Raw genomic sequence first — 20,111 nt, 5'->3', positions numbered from 1 at the left:
CGCTCCCGGTGCCCGCGGACTCGCGGTGCTTTGCCTTCTGTTGGGCCCCCGTCGCCGGGGCGCCCTCACAGGACTTAGAAGACCGCTCAGACTGCTTCTCACCTGCTGAGCTCTTGCCTTCCAGCCAGTTGGAGAGACGGGTCCGACGATCCCTCATAGTCCGATCCGACATGTTCATGCAAAACGCACAGTCCTTCTCCACGTGCGTTTTGTACTCGTGGAGGCAGTAAAGGCATTTCGAATGCTTGTCCTCCTTGAACACATTTTGTAGGTTGCATCCAGGGCAGATCCTGAAAAGTTTGCCGGGAGTCGAGCTTCCCTTCTCCTGGGCCATGTTCTTCTCATCCGCGAGGTAGGCCTCAGAAACTTCTGGAATCCTCCAAGAAGCGCAACTCGATGAAAACAACCCCCTTGAGGGGCGTAGATAAATACGAAACGGGTCCCCATTGATCGGAAGTAGCTTGAGGCTCGATTAAACCGAAAAATGAGATAAATCTCTTTGAAAAAGCGCAAAATGCAGTAAAAGCTCGAGAGCTATAGCACGAGGACTCCCAAAACTTGAACGTGCGGTAAAAATCTGAGGATGGCTGCCAGGGGCGGGGCTTAGGGAGAGGGCAGTCATTGGCTGGGGGCAGTATGACCCAGAGACCAGTGATTGGTTACTACTAAGAAAGACAGATCAGAAACTAAACTGATACTGATTTTTTTCTTTACCGATGATTCCCAGCCTGACGACGGGGAATATTCATGAGCATGTGAATCCATGCCAGACCCCATGCTGGAGAAATACGTTTTCTGAGTTCCATTGGGCACAGACCTTAATATGTGATATGGTAACTAGCTGATATACCAAAAAAAATTCACTGAGCACTGGTATAATCCAACCCAACAATATTGGGGTGGGGGATGTTGCAAACAGTCTCCTAAGCACTGCAAAATACTTATGTCTGCAGATTCATGAGGGTGAAGATCAAATCGCCCACTTTAAAAAACAAAGTCATGATGTTTCGACAGTACATGAAATCTGTTTGTTTGCATTAAAAAAAAGGCAACGTTGTAACAATCCAGAAACCTGCACCTTATTTCATGCCCAGCTGCAGAGTGGCATTCAAAATAACCTCTTGTTCTGTGTTTAGTGTCTGACATCCCCAGGCATCTTGTTTAACTAATAGTTAATTGCAGAAGAGGGGCCCCTCAGTACAGGACAAGGAAGTTCATCTGTTGTACCTCTGAAAATCGCTGCCTTAACTTAAAAGACAAATTTATGTGATTTCCTTCCAAGAGGCTCCATAAGAAACCTCAGTGAGGCTCTTGTTGAATTTCGGCTAGGCTGTGGTGAGGAAGAGTGGGCAAAACTATAACCTGTATTATGCATCCTGTCATTTCACTTTCAATGTAAGTATTATAAACAAGTGTTCTGATTAGATTTTACTGACTACATTGAATCCTAATGATTTTTCAGGGTGTAAAAAAGTTAGCTTAGCCAATACAGATACATTATGCTTATTAAATGATTCTCTTTATTCTTAAAGTTGTTCTTGAGATCTGGCAGTAATAGTAGAGTCCCTTCCAATGCCAGTGATCTGCTGGTCACCGATTCGTAAATATCAGTGCCTCTTAGGTCTAAGACTGGTTTTTATTAAGAGTTGTCGCTGCTCTGTTCCCAGGACAATTTAATGTTTACGGTAGTCAAAAGCACAGCAATTTTGATTTTCATACGCTGTGGTGCAGTTATTCTGATGCAATTATCAACCCGACATACATTTTGGGAGGTATGTTCTCCTGTCCCCTGAATAACATTAAAATGGCACAAACTCTTATTGGCAAGTATCAGGTCTGATTATTTTACTATTCAACTCAGTTTCAATAATCTATATATATTTTTTTGTAAAACTATTTTCCTCCTCCTCTGCGCTACAGAGAACTTGTTCTGGGGGCCGACTGCCACGAGGACCTACAATGAAGATTCCGACCTGGGCCTTCCAACATGGCCGCCGGGTCTCCTCTGTGTTGCTGTGGCTCTCCACCTGCCTCCCAGCTGTTGTCCGATTGGGACACTGTCCCTGCAAAACCCCGATTGGCCTTGGAGCCATTAGGCGAACGCTGGCCCACACCAAAGGGCCTTCGTCCAAGGGTCTCTACCCAATGGGCCTGTCCAGGCCTGGTAGGGCTATGAGGGTCCCCCATTGATACCTCTGCTCGGACCACCATCTGGCTGCGCGGACGGTCCCACATCCACCAGTAAACCTGCAACCCCCGGCACTTGGCCTGCACACTTTCAGGCTTCCACATCTCCCGCTGTACACCGGGATCAAATTGATTTTCATGATATACTCAGTCTTCATATTTATTCTCAAGGTTGCCAGCACGCCTCCAGTTGCAACGTTGACTTTCTGTCTCATGCTGATCTCTCATTGTTCTGCCCACAATGCTGTACTTTTGGCTCTTCATCCTTGCTAAGAGTGTCATCAACTACTGACCCTTATGCCGAGTGCCCTCCAGGACCTCTTTGTTAATGTAAACACACTGCTAATTTTATTTTGTTAGCTATGCTTAAAAGCTTCATGTTCCATAACGTCTATGCCTTAAATCCACTGCCTTTATGTGAGTTCTAACCCTGCTGCCTTATTAGCCTACGCACTATAACCGTACTGCCTAGCCATTACCATGTCCTTGCATTGCTTGCTTCTTGAGCAGTTTCACATCTGGTCGTAAACCATGCTGATCCTCTAACTGTTCCGCCTCATTTTTAGTGATCCTTGTAATTTGCACCTAGGTGCTTTAAAATATGTGCTTTTGAGGAGAATCAGAAAAGTTCAACCCTGTCGAACATAGATTCTACCTCCTCGGCGAGCCTAACTAGTATGTTACCTTCTTGCTCTTTTCGATACCCAGAACTACTTTTTTGCTAACACCACGAAACCATCCACTGGACCTGGTGCCTGCACCCATTCTGTACCTTTGATGTTTCAGCACTTGTAATGTGTTGCAAACATCACTGTCTCATAGCCATCTACGATATATGTACTCGAGTCTGCCTACTACTCACCAGATTTGACCTGCAGCAAGGCGCTGGAGCATATATCCCAACATGTAACAGCTTGATTTGTCCGATAGCCTTGGGTTCTTCATGCATGCTTATCTTGCCCATATCTGATTTGACTTGACCGGCAGCATGATGCTAGAAACTTAACCAAACCTGCTTTTACCATATCGGATCTGGCCTGCATCCAAGTACCTTTACCCTACCGCTATGGCTTCGTCACACTGTTCTTTGCCAACCTTGTTTGCCTACACATACCAACTTGTCCTACACGTCGTTTGAGGCTGGCACCGTACCATGAGGTGAGGTTCTCTAATCAGTGTAATTCTCATCAATTTGTCCTATATGCTGCTCGAGGAAGACCCCCTGTACCATGAGCAGTGTCTGCAAATTAATAGCCACAGCTAAACCTATTGTTTGTACTGCATACACAATGCTTTCTTTCCACATTAATGTATTTTTCTCAGCATAGCAGTACTTTTGCTAGGTACTGCAGCAAATTGTGAAGTCTGGCTGCTGAGCTCTTTTTATAATCATATATAAAATATTAGTTTTTTTATACTATATCTTTGGGAAAAGTGTTGTAAAACGCACCTTTTCCACCGATATTTAAAGAATTGCAATAGTTAGGGAAATTCCCTTGCAAACTCTCTTCAGAGAGGATTGCTCACTAACAGTGCATGCTCACTAAGTGACTTTCCTTGTTAGTTGTGCACATGGAAAATAATCTGCACATGCAAGCCAACTAATTCCACTCTTAGAGAAAAATAACTAGAGGAAACACAGAATGTCGAGGGATGGCTTGATATGCAGTTCGTCTTAGGGCTGGTTGGTCCCACCAGCCAACGAGAAGGAGCCATCCTCTTCGGAGCTCCTGCCGATAAGAAAATGGGGTCAGGACAACAGTGATTGCTTAATGGTTACTGGAAGCATCTGCAGGGGTCTCTGGTCGTCTTCAGCTTTGGATCTTCTGTTCCAGTGGTCAACTTACCTTCTGTCTCAGAAACCTCACCTTTTATTTGAATTTCCCATTCACTCCTCTGCAAACTCTCCCTGCAGTTTACAGAAAAGGACAGGTGGCTGTCCAATGAGGACACCCAGACCCCACAGTGGGAACTGGTTCCATTCAGGCACATCAGCAGACAAAGGACAGGGGAGTTTTGAGCTCCTCCCATACGTCCTGTCCTCGCAGACATACTGAAGCCTAGGTGGGCTACACAAAGGGTTCCCGCCAAAGGCAAAACACACATCCATACCTCCCCCTCCCAGAATGGTAGAAGGGCTAACAAAGGACAACCACACAAGAAATTGCAAAAAAAGAAAGGACACTTTTGTGCATAACCGGGGCAGGGATATAGCACTCCACTTAAGGTGGGGTGTGCTAATCTCAAGAGTTCTTAGGGAACATTAAGGAACATAAAAAGGCGAACACAAAGGGTCCCCAGCAACACTGCACAGAGGGTGCTTTGTGCTGCAAATGTGTAACACAGATGCCTTTAAGAGGTATGGAAGATCCCCTCATTCAGGAGAACTAGAAAATGGTCCAGACGTCCAGCAAAACATGATGGGGGTAATAGGAGCGGGGATTAAGAAAAAATTGATAAATCTCCCCAACTCAGTTTCTTTCACATTAAGCATTTCAAAATAACCATAATACGTTGACTACACTTTGATGCCTGAATTTCAGTACAAACATTGGTTTTCAGGGTCAAGGAAAATAAACTTCAAATTTGGTGCTGTTTGACAACTTGCCCCCTAGTCTACTTTTCTTTTTGCAAATTGTACCCAAATTGTTCCAGTTTTAATTTGTGTCTGACCCATCACAAAAAATGCTTTTCTTGCTGTCTGCTAAATCAAAAAGTTTTCCTTATAAGAAAATTTGGCATCACACAAAATGTACTTATGTATACAAAAAAGTAAATTGGGTGCTCCGAAGCATAACATTCATGGGAGTGAACTTTCTCAGTACAGAGTACCATGCCAGCAAACTTTGCATTGACCCCTATACTTTAAAAAGCCTACAATAACAGGAGTTGTAAATGTTCTTCTGTTAGGAAAAATGAATGTCACCTTTTCACACTTGCCCCAGCTTAACTGTTAATTTAAGTAAGGTTGGACACAAGGGAAATTATGATCTGGTTAAATGGAAGAAAAATAATGTCCTCCCATCAAGTTCATTATCACCACAATGTTACCTTTCATTCCAAGTGGGTGTACCCATTATGTGTGGTCCCTGCCATTGGTCACACCAATTCTGCATTTGCAAGTATTCCTATATTTTGGTGTAAAGGAAGCATATTTTTCATTAAAACAAATAAAGTCAACATTCTAAAATGCCACCAAAGGAGTTTACGGAATCTGGCCCTAGGACCTTTTCTTTAGCACACCATAAAGAAGAAGAGAGCGAAGGATGGATCAGTCAATGAGTAATTTCTACTAGTGACATCACCACACAAAGTGGCAAATTAAACAAGATGGACTAAAAAACAAAAAGGAAAGAAGACTTGGGAGACATGTTTTACCATAGATTTTCTTCACATGTAGAAGGATTCGGTTTGGCTGAATGGAAGTGAGATGAATACATTCAGAGCATGGCTTTACAATGGATACCTGGGAGTATTTCATCAGAACAGGTCCTCCTGCAACTAACTTGGAAATAAATGGGAGAAACACTAAAGACCAGTCATGTGGTAGACATTTGGGGGCAAGATCCTACTGAAAATAGCTGGTATTGTCATTTAGCAATTTCACCTGAACTTAAATGAGATCCCTGTAGCATAGGCACTGTGTCTTGCACAGCTGTACAAAAGATTAATGAATACAAATACTGCACCCAAATGTAAGACAAGGCTTAAAGTCAAATTCTACAAATAAGTACAAACTGAGAATTCACACATACCAGACAAATCATCTGTGCAACAACATTTAGCAAAACACTAATAAGGAGGGGATTCCTTTATGCTTACAACATACATGGGAGACCTTGTCGCGTTCAATACCAGTTTTCACCCTATCAAAGTCTGCTCCACCCCAGTTACGAACGTGCCGTCTACTTCCTTCCTTCCTGTCAACCTCAACAACTGGTCCACAGCGTCTGGGGTCATCCAAGAAGTTTCTAAAAGGATTCTTCTCACGGACTCCATCCTAAAAAAAGAATATATAAGAGACTAAGTGACAATAGTTCAGGTGCATATTCAAGGTTTGAAAATGGTCCAGAGATGCAAACTGTCCAACACAGAACAATCTTTCTTTGATCAGGTACCTTTCACAAGTCAGAGGAAAATGTGTATGAGGAAGGGGCCTTTGATAACATTTGATTAAACTCCCTATTCTTACCAGAGACTCAGTACAGCTTCTCAAAAGGGATGGGGTGCATTATGCAACAGTTTATAATGCAACACTGTTGCCAACTAGTATGTGATTAAATGTAACAGTTAGATCTACTTCACATAGACCAGTCAATTGAAAGCTTACAAAAAATACAATATGATACATTTTATTTAACATGAGCATCTCCATTCAATCAACACTGGAGATAGTCTCGAATTTCAACTAACACTTTCACAAAGATCAACCTTTCCATGGTCGGCATAAGTCAAAAGATCGATGTCTCAGAAGCAGGCTGTATTATTAAGTGACGACACAAAATACATTTAGGGGTGCAGCTTGGGATGCTGTGGCATTGTGTGTTCTGAACTTCAAAGAGCTCTGATGCCACGTGAGAAGGCCGTGTGGCTGGTGTTGCACATGGCCCGCCTCTCCTTTCTTCCTGGTCTTTGCCCCAATATCATATTAGGCTGATTTTCTTTCAATACGTATCACTTTTTTTATCCAATAACCATAAAGTCCATCAAGATCTTATCAGTTCTATTTTAATACACCAACTGATTAATGATAGTGTAAACATTTCTCTTTGGCAACTTTCCCTCCATAGTTCCATTGACCCCCAAACGTTATGCTTTTGATTTTGAACTGGTCCTGACATTTTACAGGGAAGTGAAGCCTTTAGCTTCACTCCACTGGACTTTTGCTCATTTTGTTATGGGGAAAATCATTAGTCCTTCAGACCATCAGTACTGGGAAACTAGGTTTCCCTTTTGTCTTTATACCTTTAAATGTAACATTTTAATTGTGCACACAGCATTTTAAATGCAGTGCCATGGAGATACTTTGTGTATCACCTTAGTCTTTTATTACGCTTGTGATTTTTGGTTACTTTTATATGTGGCTAATTACAAGCTGGTGACAGCAAACATATTTGTGCGAAATATCTAGTGTACACACACTCTCATTTACTGCATAAGACTACTGAACACGGGTAGTGCCCTAGAATAGCCACGTCACGCTTGTTCTTTGGCCAGATTGAAATCCCAAATAAGGTCATGCACTTGCACAAGAAAGCTGCTGCTTTCATGGCTTAGTAATGCCTTTGTGTGTGGCCCAGGAAGGGGATGGGACTGTCGTGTCCCATTCTACATCCAACGTGCCTAAAAGTCTAGGTGTTTGGCATGCCTGGAACCCACAGTGGTCCTTCATTGGACCACTGCAGGCTGTCTGAATGGTGCAGGTCCTTACCATTGGAGGGCCTGGACTTGTTTCCAGTCAGAATCTTGAATAAGGAGGACTCCAGCAGCCATTTCTTCAGATCAGCATTGGAGCCAAGTATCCTGTGTAGAAAAGCAGCAAACTTAAGATCTGTGGATGATTCCCAAAGCGGCCCAGCATCCCTGCCATGCGTTTGACCCGGTGAAGCCCTGCTGGACTACCTGATCCGCAAAGGCACCGAGCGGGGCTTCAACCCTTGGACTGGTGAGACTAACCAGTCTCGAGGCGTTTCGAGGATCCAGCACCCCAGAGCCTTTGGAATTGTCCCTGGACCACCCAGTGGATAGACCAGCTCTCCAGTAGGCTACCTCGCTAGAACAGTCGCCGTTCCGCATTCAATGTCGGAACTTCAGTAGTAGCCAGCTTGTGGTTGAAGTCGCCTTCCAGCTGAATTTCAGCATCCCAGCTTCAAGGGACCATGCTCTGGAAGGTATTCTTCAATCATGACTGGAAAGAAGCCTGCCGCTGGAATTCCCCTTCCTCAGCCTGGTGAAATGTCCTGCAGAGGTCTGCATCAGTGCCTTCTGCATTTCTTCATCGCCAAGGATTGCACTCTGCTGCTGGAACCGACAGGAAGAACACTTGCACCTGCAGCTCCAGGGCACCTCTCAATGGAACCAATGGCGGGGAAACCTACCTCCTACCCAGTCGACCCACCTAGTCACCTGGGAAGATTGGAGCCAGGGGGGTAAGTAGACAAACAAGTTACTCTCTTACCTGGTAACGGTCTTTCGATGGGATGGTCCGACGACGTATTCCATATCTATGACAGTAATCACCACAGCTGTGCTGCTTCGGAAAATCTTCGGCGTCTGCGTCCTACGTCGATACGCCGCCCTCAAGGACCTCCTCCGACAGCCGACGTCACTGGATGTTATAAGTAGGACGCACAACGCCCGTAGCCTCAGTTGTAGTTTTCTCCCCAGAACATGTGCCACCAGTCTTTTGCCAGTCTGACACACAAAGCCTTGCGGAAACGTAAGCTGCAATTGCATAAGAAATTCTGTAGCAGGGAAGGTAGGGAGGGAGCGATCTATAATACGTCGTCGGACCATCCCATCGAAAGAACGTTACAAGGTAAGAGAGTAACTTGTTCTTCGAGGGGATGGGGTCCTCCGAGGTATTCCATATCTATGACAGACTCCCAAAGCAGTACCAATGCAATGAGGTGGGAAAAGAATTTAGAAAACAGAAATTTAGTATGCCCAATCAAATTGAGGAGTAAAGGACCGACTTGCCAAAGGCCAGATCCTGCCCCCAGATGGAATCGAGGGAATAGTGACGTACAAAAGTATGTACCGAAGCCCAGGTGGCTCCATCACAGATTTTGCGAATAGGAACACCCCTCTGCAGGGCAGTAGAGGCAGCCATACCCCTGGTAGAATAGGCCCATAAGCCGACCGGTGGGTCCTTACCTGCCAAGCAGTAACACTCAGATAGCCAAAATAATCCAGCGAGACAAACTCTGTTTCGTCACAGCCTGTCCCAAACACTTTCCAGCGTAACTAATAAAGAGCTAATCGTCCACTCTGACCCGGGACATGCGTGAAATATAAAAGCTTAAAGCTCTCCTAGGATCAAGCCTATGGAGCCTCTCCTCTTCGTTACCAGGATGTGGAGGAGGATAAAATGCCGGAAGAACAACCTTCTGGCCTAAATGAAATTCCGACACCACTTTCGGAAGAAAAGGACGAACTCCAAGGAAATCCCTGTCCTTATGAAACACAGTGAAGGAGGGCTTAACTGAAAGTGCCTGTAACTCACTCACTCACTCACTCTGCGAGCGGAAGTGACCGCAACTAAAACCGTTTTCAGAGTTAACGGTCTCAAAGGGCATGAATGCAAAGGCTCAAACGGAGCACCCATCAGAAACTTGAGAACACGGTTCAAATCCCAACCGGGCACCTGGAAAGGTGACGGAGGGAACACATTAGTGAGCCCTTTCAGAAATTGAAAAATTAAAGGAATTTTAAAATAGGGACACTCTTCAGACGAGCGCTTAAATATGGACAGCGCCGCCAGGTAACCTTTAATGGTACCCCACTTGAAGGCCCCAGTGGGCCAAAGAAAGCAAAAAAGACAGAACCATGGGAATTTCACATGCAAAAGGATCCACATTCTTAACCCTGCACCAGTCACAGAACTTCCTCCAACGGCACAGGGACTTTGTTGCGGGCCTTCTGGCCGAAAGCAACACCTCCATCACGTCTTCAGGGAGGTCCCAATCCTTATACCTCAACCTTTCAGAAACCAAGCGTGAAGGTTGAGGGACCTTAACTCTGGATGGAGAACCTGACACCCCCCTCCCGTGAGAGCAGATCGTCTCGGTAGGGAAGACGACGTGGAGGGCAGATGGACAAGTCGAGAAGGTCCGGGTACCACGTCCTCCGGGCCCACGCCGGAGCAATGAGGATCATCCGGGAACCGAACCTCCGTAACCTCCGCAGTACTTGCGGGATGAAGGGGACTGGAGGAAACGCGTACAGCAGCGGGAATGACCACTCCACCACGAACGCGTCTCCTAAGGCTCTGTTTGGAGGAAATTCCCGCGAGCAGAACCTCTCGCACTTCCGGTTGACACTGGAGGCGAAGAGATCCACTTGAGGGGGTCCCCCAAAGGGCGAAGGTCTCCAGGAGAATCTCCTGAGCCAACTCCCATTCGTGAGAGATTGGGCTCTGCCTGCTCAGAGCGTCCGCCGTCTCGTTTTCGTCTCCTGCCAGATGAACTGCCGAGATCGAAACTTCCTGCTGGATTGCCCAGAACCAGAGCTGCATCGCCTCCCTGCACAGTGGAAGTGACCCTGCCCCCCCGCCCCCCCTTTCGTTGAGGTAGTGCATGGCCACCGTGTTGTCTGTCAGGATCAGGACATTCTTTCCTCGCACAGTCGGCAGAAAAGCCTTCAGGGCTAGCCCGACGGCCCTCAGCTCCAACAGATTGATATGGAGCCTGGACTCTGACGGAGACCAACGACTGCTGACTGTCAACTTGTTGGCATGAGCTCCCCATCGTGTGAGGGATGCGTCCAACACGATCGTCACCTCCGGCCAGGGCAGCCAAAATGGAGCCCCCCTCATCAGATTGCCTTGGTCGGCCCACCACAGAAGGTTCCGGGCGACCGAAGACGGCACCTGAACAGGGTCTGACATCCTGCCGGAGGACTGAGACCACTGGAGCTTGAGTGCCCACTGCAAAGATCTCATCCGCAACCTGACCTCTGGCACCAGAAGAATGGAGGATGCCATGAGGCTGAGCAGTCTCAAGAACTCGAACGCTGGGAAAGTCTGGGCAAGTTGAAACCTGTGCACCATCTGCTGAATGTGATGAGCCCTCACCTGGGGAGGAAAACACTGCCCCAGGGACGTGTCTAGCACTGCTCCGATGTACTTGTGCCTCTGAGTTGGTGTCAAATGGGACTTCTTTAAGTTGAGGGAGAAGCCCAGCTTGTGGAGGGAGTGGCAGGTGATGGACAGATGATCCAGGACTTGCTCGGGAGAGCACGCCCTGATCAACCAATCGTCCAGGTAGGGGTAGACGTGAATCCCCCCTTTCCTGAGGTGCCCTGCCACCACTACCATGAGCTTGGTGAAGACCCTTGGGGTGGAGGTCAATCCGAACGGCAGGACCCGAAACTGAGAGTTCGAGATGCCAACCGCAAACCTCAAGTACTTCTTGTGCTTCGGATGGATCGGCACATGAAAATAAGCATCCTTGAGGTCGAGAGACACCAACCAGTCCTGAAGTTGAAGGGCCTGGAGGACTTGAGAAAGAGTAACCATCTTGAACTTGTCCTTCCTGAGGAGTTTGTTCGAACCTCGCAAGTCCATAATGGGTCTCATTCCCCGTCTTTCTTAGAAATCAAAAAATAAGGGGAATACCATTGCTTGTCCCTCTCCGCTACAGACACCAGTTCTATGGCGCCTTTCTCCAGCAGGGATTGAATTTCCTGCGCAAGGAGAGGATCCGGACTCTTCAAAGAGATTCCCCGGTGGATTGTCGTGAGGCCTCTGCCGAAAGGAAGACAGTAGCCGTGGGTTATGATCTCCAGAACCCAGACATCTGAAGTAATGGCGCACCACTCTGCAAGATGCTGCGCCAGCCTTCCCCCAACCGGTGAACCATGGGACATGCTCTCATGACTGAGCTGAAGCGGCTGCGGCATTGACTGAGGGCAAAGAGGCAACTGCCCGAGCGGCCTTGGCACCTCGAGTACCTTGTTTTCCACCTCTGGCACTCCTACGGTGGCCCCTTTGACTGGCAGCTCCTCTCCCTTTACCAAAGGATGAGTAATAACGAAAGGAACCTCCCCTCCATTGCTGTCCCCAAGGACGAAAAGGCGCAGGTTGTCTAACTGCAGCACCCAACGACTTCGCTGCAGCTTTGGAGGTCTGCAACCTCTCAAGGCTCTCGTCAGCCTTGCTGCCAAAAAGATGTTCCCCGTCAAAGGGCATGTTGAGGAGCCGGGCCTGCACATCAGGAGCAAACCCCGACTCCTGCGTATAACGGTGCTCGCCGCCATGGACCGGCTGACGCAATCTGCCATGTCCAAACCCGACTCAACGGCCTCACACATAGCATCCTTGCCATCCTGAACCATGGCAATAAAACCTTCCCGTTCATCCCCTTCGGGAATATGTTCAGCCGCCAAGGAAACAGTTCCGAGTGTGTGTGAAACGAGACAAGGCACAAATGGAGGTGGTCGCCTGAAGCGCCATACCCCCTGCAGAAAACACTTTCTTCGCCCAGCCATCAAAACGCTTGTCGTCCCTATCAGGAGGGATGGTAGGGTACAACGCCTGCTTTGCTGGGGCCTTACCCGTCTGCACCACCAAACTCTCCGGAGTAGGGTGCTTGGACAAGTAGCAGGGGTCACTATTGGCTGGGCGGTATCTTCGCGGCAAAGACTTGCTCACTGCCGGGAGACTCTCCGGAGCAGTCCAAGCCGCTGCCACCCTTCTTTGCAGAGCCATATGGAATGGCAGTACCGGGTCAGTTGGTGGACCAATGTCGATGATATCCGTAAGGTCATCCTGAACAAACTCCCCTGGGGGAGCAGACCATCCCAAGTACTCAGTGACCTGTGACACAAGTCGCCGGTACGAAGAATCGGCATGAATGCCAGGCTCAGGCCTACAAAACTCCCCCTCCGGAGAGGTGTCCAGCCCACTAGCATCATGCAGGGACTGCCTCAGGTCCTCAAACTGGCTATGGGCCGAGAGAATCTCGTCAGGCACCATGTCAGGCCCCATGCCATCATCAGAGCCCTCATCCACCTCTGAAATGAATTCCAGATGGCAGTAAGAAGGCACACAACTGGAACAAAGCCATGCTTGACCTTGGCCAGAGCCTTCCTAGGTGGTTCCCCCGAGCCACGGGGTACCCCCGTCGACACAGCCCCGAAAGGCGTCTAGTGAATCGGCACCGACGTCGAGAGAATCAGTGTCGACGACAGACGAGGCGTCGCCACAGGCCTCGAGGGAGGAGCCCTGAGCGTGTCCCTGGACATCCTGGGCGCCGACGACTTCCTCGGAGGCGGAGCCTCGAGAGAGTCCGTCGACGACCTCAGCGCCACAGGCGTCGATGTCTTCCACGTAGACTTCACAGGCTCACTCGGTCTCGAGTGCGTCGAGGACCGGGACCTGGACCGGGCATGCCGAGAACGATTCCCCTTGTCCGAGCGGGACCTTCCCCGCGAATTGCGACGACCACCCGAGTCCGAAGGCGTGCGAGCAGCGTCTCTCAGCTGATCACGACCGACCCCACCCGGAGGCGCGGACGGACAAGTTCCCTGCGATTCGAGAATCGCCAACATTTTCTTCCTGAAGGAAGCCCATTCCTCCGGTGTCGCATGCTTGGTGGGGTAAGCGACCCGTCGACGGGCGGAGTCCTCGGATAAGGACGGGGAAGGAGACCGATGACGGCTCTTCCGGGAGTGCCTCGAAGAGGCAGAGGAGTGGCGAGACCGACTCCGGGACCGAGACACACTGGACTTCCGAAAACGATGCAGAGAGTCGCCCCTCGAGTCGTCCGTCGAAAGCCCCGCAGACCTCGACTTCCGGGGCTTGGACACCTTACTTACCGATAACTTCTTGCACTCCCGCAAGGCTTTGGACGTGAGCGACTGGCAGTCAACACAGTCATTCGTGTCATGGGCCTCCCCGAGGCACCAGGGGCAGGCGTCGTGCGAGTCCGTGACCGACATCTTGGACCCACAGTCCCCGCACTTCTTAAAGCCCGGACGCCGTGTGGAAGAAGTGGTAGACATCTTCACGAAGAATAACTTCACAAACGAACAGGTTCGAAGAACCGAGATGAACAACAGAAACTCCAAAGAGTTGAGGCGTACCGAGATTCATGAAGCGAACACGTTCGCGGAAAAAACAGAACTGAGGCTATGGGCGTTGTGCGTCCTACTTATAACATCCAGTGACGTCGGCCGTCGGAGGAGGTCCTCGAGGGCAGCGTATCAACGTCATTGACGCAGGACGCAGACACCGAAGATTTTCCAAAGCAGCACAGCTGTGGTGATTACGGTCATAGATATGGAATACGTCGGAGGACCCAATCCCCTCGAAACATAGCATTTATCCCCCGTTCTCCTTAGAATAAACTTTGGTTATTCCATGCTGTCGCTTTTTGATCATCGTGTCCAAAAGCAGCTGTATTTGAAAGATAGAAAAATAACTACCAATAACTTTGTTGCTCATCTTCTCTGGAACATTCACCAACACGAGAACCTTACCTACTTAAGACACTTTCTGCGGATAAGCTCTGACTTTTGCGCACAAGGCCCTCACTCTTCATAGGTATTGGACTTCTGAAGCAAGGCAACATTTCTTGTGACTTGGTTGTATTCTACTGAAACCCTTACCTTCTTTTGTTGAAGAAGCTATTGAATGCATTCCTAAGGACCTATGGTGACTGTATATTGGTTTATAATTGGGTGTTGTGTAATATCACCTGCTTGTTTAATTTTCTAATTAGTGTTTTGGGCCTAGAATAAATATAGTATTTGTGTACTTGCCTGTCTAAATTTAATTACTGTGTGTACGCATTGTGAACCTCCGACCGTCTCTTACACTCTTCTGAGAATAGCCTGGACTGCTTTCTCTGCTACCTTGATTGGGTGTTGCCTAACCTCTCAGAGTTACCCTGTTCACTATAACTAGGGTGGCCTCCTAAAATCTGTCCACCAGACCAGATTCTAGAAATCCATCAACAGTTAACTTGGCAGTAATATTTATATTTTATCCTTATTTAAAATAACAGACACGAGTGGTAAAAGGTGTTTTACACAGTCACTTGAGCGAGTCATTACACATCTGCACAATTGCATATTTCGTATGACTGGAAAAGCATAGTGAAACTAATCTGCTCACATAATCAATGTCCCCTCTAAGCTGTGTGCATGCCCAGTGACCTGTGTATTGCTCAGAAGAGTTTTAGCAGCGCACACCGACAATTCAAACCTTCTCAAGACACAGCAATTAACTGACATTTGCCGTCTCTCAATAAAAAAACGAAATGATACCAACTAGTCCTTATAGTATGACTTTACAATACCCTAATATGCTTCATATGACTGAAAAACAGAATACACCCACAATAAGTTAAAATATTAAAAAGTGGCTCCATGAATAAAAAGACTAAGATATGCCAGCACGTATTAACCAAATAACTTTCCCTCCCCACACGTGACTTCTATACTTCACTCTACCACACCTTAAGACTCATTTCCCCCCCAGGCAATGTTTAGAGATTACCAGACAACCTTGACTCTACATACCTTGGTACTGCGAAAGGCTTGCACCTACATACACTTGTTTTAGGTTTGTTGTAATCTGAATAAAATTCAAGCACTAGAATTTCTGTTAGTCATGAAGCCATAGCTGAAGTGTCACCCACGCTATGTAACCCCAATTGTCAGTGAAAATATCAGATACTGACTAAGTAAGCAGGCTACTTGAATGTGTAACCTCATGCAATGCTTCATATTCTTTGTACAGATGTCAGAGGTGCTTTGAAGTGGTGCCCTTGCAAGTTAACATTATAAAACTCAAATATAAATTTTCCCTCTGTGGATGTCGCGTAGGCAATTGTCATGCTCAGTCCCCACTATTTTAGCATTGCTAACTTTATCCTATAAATAGAGAGCAACAATGCAATATCATTTGCTTGATCTGCAAGGGGAAAATGGGTATGGACTGTGCCTGGCATTATTGGTATGTAGTATTAGGGAAATGTGATCTCCAAACAGCTAGAATGCTTTTCAAACAATAAGCATCCTTTCCAGGTCAGGAATAGACCTTGCCAAATTATACAGTAACCCTTCTATACAAAAAGGGTTTCACTGAGCACTTGTATAATCCGACCTAACAATATTAGGATGGGGTGTGTTGCTAATAATCTTATATGCACTAGTATTGTGGGTATGGAGATTCTTTAGGGAATGTTGTATTGCTACACTCCATCACTTTTTACAGAGCCCTGTCAACTAATTTTGGAGATCGGCACAAGATCCGGGTCTGGTCGAGGGAGAAGGGCAACAGGAGAACACTCCTTGAGGTTGAAGAAGAAATCAGCAACTTCCAAAAACAGAAGTCAGACCTTTCAGCAGTATAGTACAGTGAAGAAAATCTATTTGTTAGCTGAAGATACAAACCTCTAGTAACAGTCTACGAAACTGCATCTGCTGTTTCTTTCTATGGTCAGCTGCTGAGTGCTTTTCAATACAAAGGTGGTTCAGTGTTTGCCTTTAGCATCCCCACACATCTTGCTTAACTTGTAACAGGGGATTGCAGAAGGCCCCTATTTACTGAAGAAGGCACTCATTATGTTGTAGCGCTGAGCATTACTGCTATTAACTTATCCAAGTGAAACATACGTGAACTACAGTAAAGCATTCGATCCCCTACGTGGGATCAAATAATTTTTCATGGATTAAAAAATTATTAGCTTTGCCAATAGGGATACTTTACACTTATTAAAATATATTCTTTCCACTTGAAATTCCTCTTAAGATTGTGCAGTAATATTAGAGTGCCTTCCTGTTCCAGTGCTCTGCCGGTCGCTGATTCAAAAAGAATCGGCGGAGCTTTGTCAGTAGAAGTAGAGGGTAGAATCCTATATCTTCGTCATTTCCCGTTTTTGTTGGGAACATTTTCCTGTTTTTAGAGTAAAGATGTGGTGTGGATGCCTCAACTGTAAGGCTGCTTGTGAGAAAGTTTTGTCACAGCTCTATTCACGTGACAATGTAATGTGGATAGAAAGCAGAGGCACAGGAATTCTGATCAACATATTCTGCAGTGCAGTTATCCTAGGACACATTATGAGAGGCAGGTCCTCATGTACCTTGCATTACTTCATTAAAGTGGCACATTAACTCATATTGGCAGGTTGTCTGACCCATTCCCTTTAGTTGCCATTATTCCATCTGCAAATATTGTATCCTGTCTGAATTTTGTGGGCATATTTTATTTAGTGGTTATTTAAAATGCTATACAGAAAAGTGGTGTTTGAAGCTGCAACTAGACAAGGGGTTTGGAGGGTTGTGGGGGAGGGAAAAGAGATGAAGGATAACAAAAACGGTTCTACTAGGCCTTGTAACATTCCGAATCAGAAAATAAACAAAAACGGTCATACTAATCCAGGGTACATTCGGATCGTGGAAGTGCAATGAACATTAGGATGGATGCCCAAGATAGGAAGCCTCACCTCGTGACATGAGGGGCTACATCAAATATATGATCGGTTATGATGAGCAATATTTGTTTTTTGTTGCACACTGGTATTTTCTCCAATGGCATAAAACCATTTCTGCATGGTCTATGAGCAGTGTTATTAAGAATACTTTTGCTAGGTACTGTGAAGTCTTGGAATGCTTAATGAGCTTTTATTATAATCCCACCTACATTCGTTTTTTTAACTTTATCTTTGGAAAAAGTGCGCCAAGGTGCACCTTTAACACTGATATGTAAAGAGTGGCAGTGGTTGGGAAAGGGAAATTCCCTTCCGAAGTCTTCCGATATGACCGCTCACTAACTACGCATGGTCCCAAAAGGGGCTTACCCCATTAGTCAGTTGCGCATATGGAAAATAATGTGATCATGAAAGCCAACCATTTCTGCATTTAGGGAAAATAATCAGAGGGAGCATTGCCCACAATGCCAAAATCCCAGAAATCACAAGTTATAGTAGGAAGCAGGGTCTTTGCCCGCAAGCGGGGTGAGTGTGTCAGAGGAGAGATTAGGGGTGGCGTGGGGGGTGGACAGACAGGGGAAATTACAATTTTAAAATCTAGCAACAAAGAACAAACAGAAGGTACAGATGACAGACAGCAAGTCTTAGTTGTAGCCCGCATAGTGCTACTCAAGTAGGAAATGAGCAGTCCATGTTGTGCTCGGTACTCTGAAGTACCAAACCATCCCTCAAAGTTAATGGCAAAACTACAGATGGTTTTAAGGATCCTTACAAAAAACTTGCCAATTAGGACGATGTAACAATGACTCTTAACCAACTTCTGGCCCATTCATCCTATGGTTACGAGCAAACGGAGAGTGCAGAAATATGTATTTTACAGGAAAATTGAGAAGAGCCAAAAGTAGTATCTTGGTAAAACAACCTGCAAATGGCCCCTTATGGAGGGCACCAACATGAGCTATGCCCCCCTTCCGAACCCCCACCTAAATAAAAACAGAAAACGGGGTGTTGGTGTTAGGGATTTTTACTAAAGTACACCTTATGTAGGTGTGGGATATATGGACCCAACTCAGCTGTGCTTCCCCACATCACAAAGCTGCATTTCAGCAGAAACAGCAAAATAGCTGTGCTGGCTTCTGTGCGCTCCATGGCCTCAAAACTGTGCTTTGCAGCAACAAAAAGATGGCTGCACCGTCTTGCCAAGCACACATTGGGCAGGATGGAACAAGGGGACACACTGAGGGAGCGTGCCAGTGTGACATATACAAATGGAATAAAGTGAAAAAGCAGCGTTGCTTTGCTGCCAGCCCAAAATCCCCAGTAAAAAGGAAACTTTTTCACCTTTAAAATAATGCTGCTGATGCTATTTTCATCTGCTCATCCATAAAACTACTGTTATTAATAAGGCCCTGCCATGCCCAGTATATCCCATTGTGCTTCAGCAAAACCAAGCATGATTTGTAATTGACAGGCCCTGTCAAACTAACTGTGAAAAATCATCCAATGAACTTCACTTTTTACCACACGGCGAAACACGTTCATTTTCCTCAAAGTATCAAAGATCAGTAGTTCAAAGGAACTCCAGCTATCTGAGCCATGTCAATTTTAATGCATCTGTGCTTCAAAACAAACTCTGGCATACATGAAAATAACTATGGTTGCAAAACAGTATGGGAATCTGATGGCAATGCAAAACTGAATTTAAAAAGAAATGTCAGCTCTCACCACAAATGTAAAAAAATGAGCTTTGCAAACTAAGGAGAAAAATGCCAGTTTTAAAAAAGTTGGTTGGTTACTGTTGAAAATACACACATGGCTATTTTATTCCACAGGCTTGTTTTAATTCAGGACCAAATATAAGGAAATAAAAGGTTTAAACCGACTTGGCTGGGTTTTGCAAGGTCTCAAAAGTTGGCAGAGTCAAGGCTTCCCCCAAAGAAAAGGGACCACCATACATTCTCACCAGATACTAACACCCCAGTGATAATTACTAGGTTGGACAGAATCTGGTCTGGGCTGAACCCCCCCCCCCCCTCGACAATGGAACTCCCAGGACAAGGAAGTGTAAAGTGGGGAAAGAGCAATAAACCTTCAAATCAAGCTGGGGAACCCCCACATAGCTTTGGAGGAAATGGCAGTTGGTGTCAGATTAAGAGGAAATAAAATGGTCCAGTGACAGACAAAGGACTATCATTTGTTTCCAAAGACTACTGATTAATAATAATGTAGAGACTTATCACTGCAGCAAGAATTTGTTAACATTTCGCAGTTTAAAAGTGATTTTGTGGGGTATAATTTGAGCCATTGAAGAATTCACTGTCATCTTGGGTACAGAAATGGCAAAGAATAGGGGATTATAAGAAGAGTATCCATGATCCCATTGCAAATTTTCATACTTACCTCCCTCATCATAATCCACACACATGTATAAACTTATGGTATTTTAGGCTGAAGCTTTCATACTCAAAATTACTAAAAACGTATTAGAAGGACGAAACAATGCCCCACAGATTTCAGAGTTGGAGTGGAATGTTCTGCATAAAATATGTAACCTATTTATGTAAGTTGCAAAGAGACTTCAACTGTAGAAATGTACCATTTGTGGCAAAATCAGATTTTAGCTAAAGTAACTGTGGGAGGTTTTTCAACATTTTAACACTCACACAAATCTGACATTCTGCCTTGAAATCCAACCAGTTGGGAGCGAGGCAGAGACTAGCACCCCGGACCAATCCAGTCGGTTCGAGGTGTGCTTAGTTAAGCCTG

General features: G+C 46.1%; 1 protein-coding gene across 12 annotated transcripts in view; it reads right to left on the bottom strand.

Annotated features, from left to right (window-relative positions):
- Positions 1 to 20,111, bottom strand: part of CCDC9 (coiled-coil domain containing 9) — a 1,357,226-nt gene that overhangs the window by 1,071,072 nt on the left and 266,043 nt on the right. For all 12 annotated transcript variants that reach the window (XR_011302042.1, XR_011302041.1, XR_011302040.1 and 9 more), the window contains exon 7: positions 6,017 to 6,187. Coding sequence is in view for 9 of the 12 variants with exons in the window: in XM_069644545.1 (XP_069500646.1) it covers positions 6,017 to 6,187 (171 nt within the window). In the remaining 3 variants the exon portion in view is untranslated. The remainder of the gene's footprint in view (positions 1 to 6,016; positions 6,188 to 20,111) is intronic.

The sequence above is a fragment of the Ambystoma mexicanum genome, chromosome 2p (genome assembly GCF_040938575.1).
Source record: "Ambystoma mexicanum isolate Mex_15411 chromosome 2p, UKY_AmexF1_1, whole genome shotgun sequence".
In the NCBI taxonomy this organism is placed as follows: Eukaryota; Metazoa; Chordata; class Amphibia; order Caudata; family Ambystomatidae; genus Ambystoma; species Ambystoma mexicanum.
The sequence above is the reverse complement of the archived record's forward strand: the minus strand, read 5'-3'. Positions and strand labels throughout refer to the sequence as shown.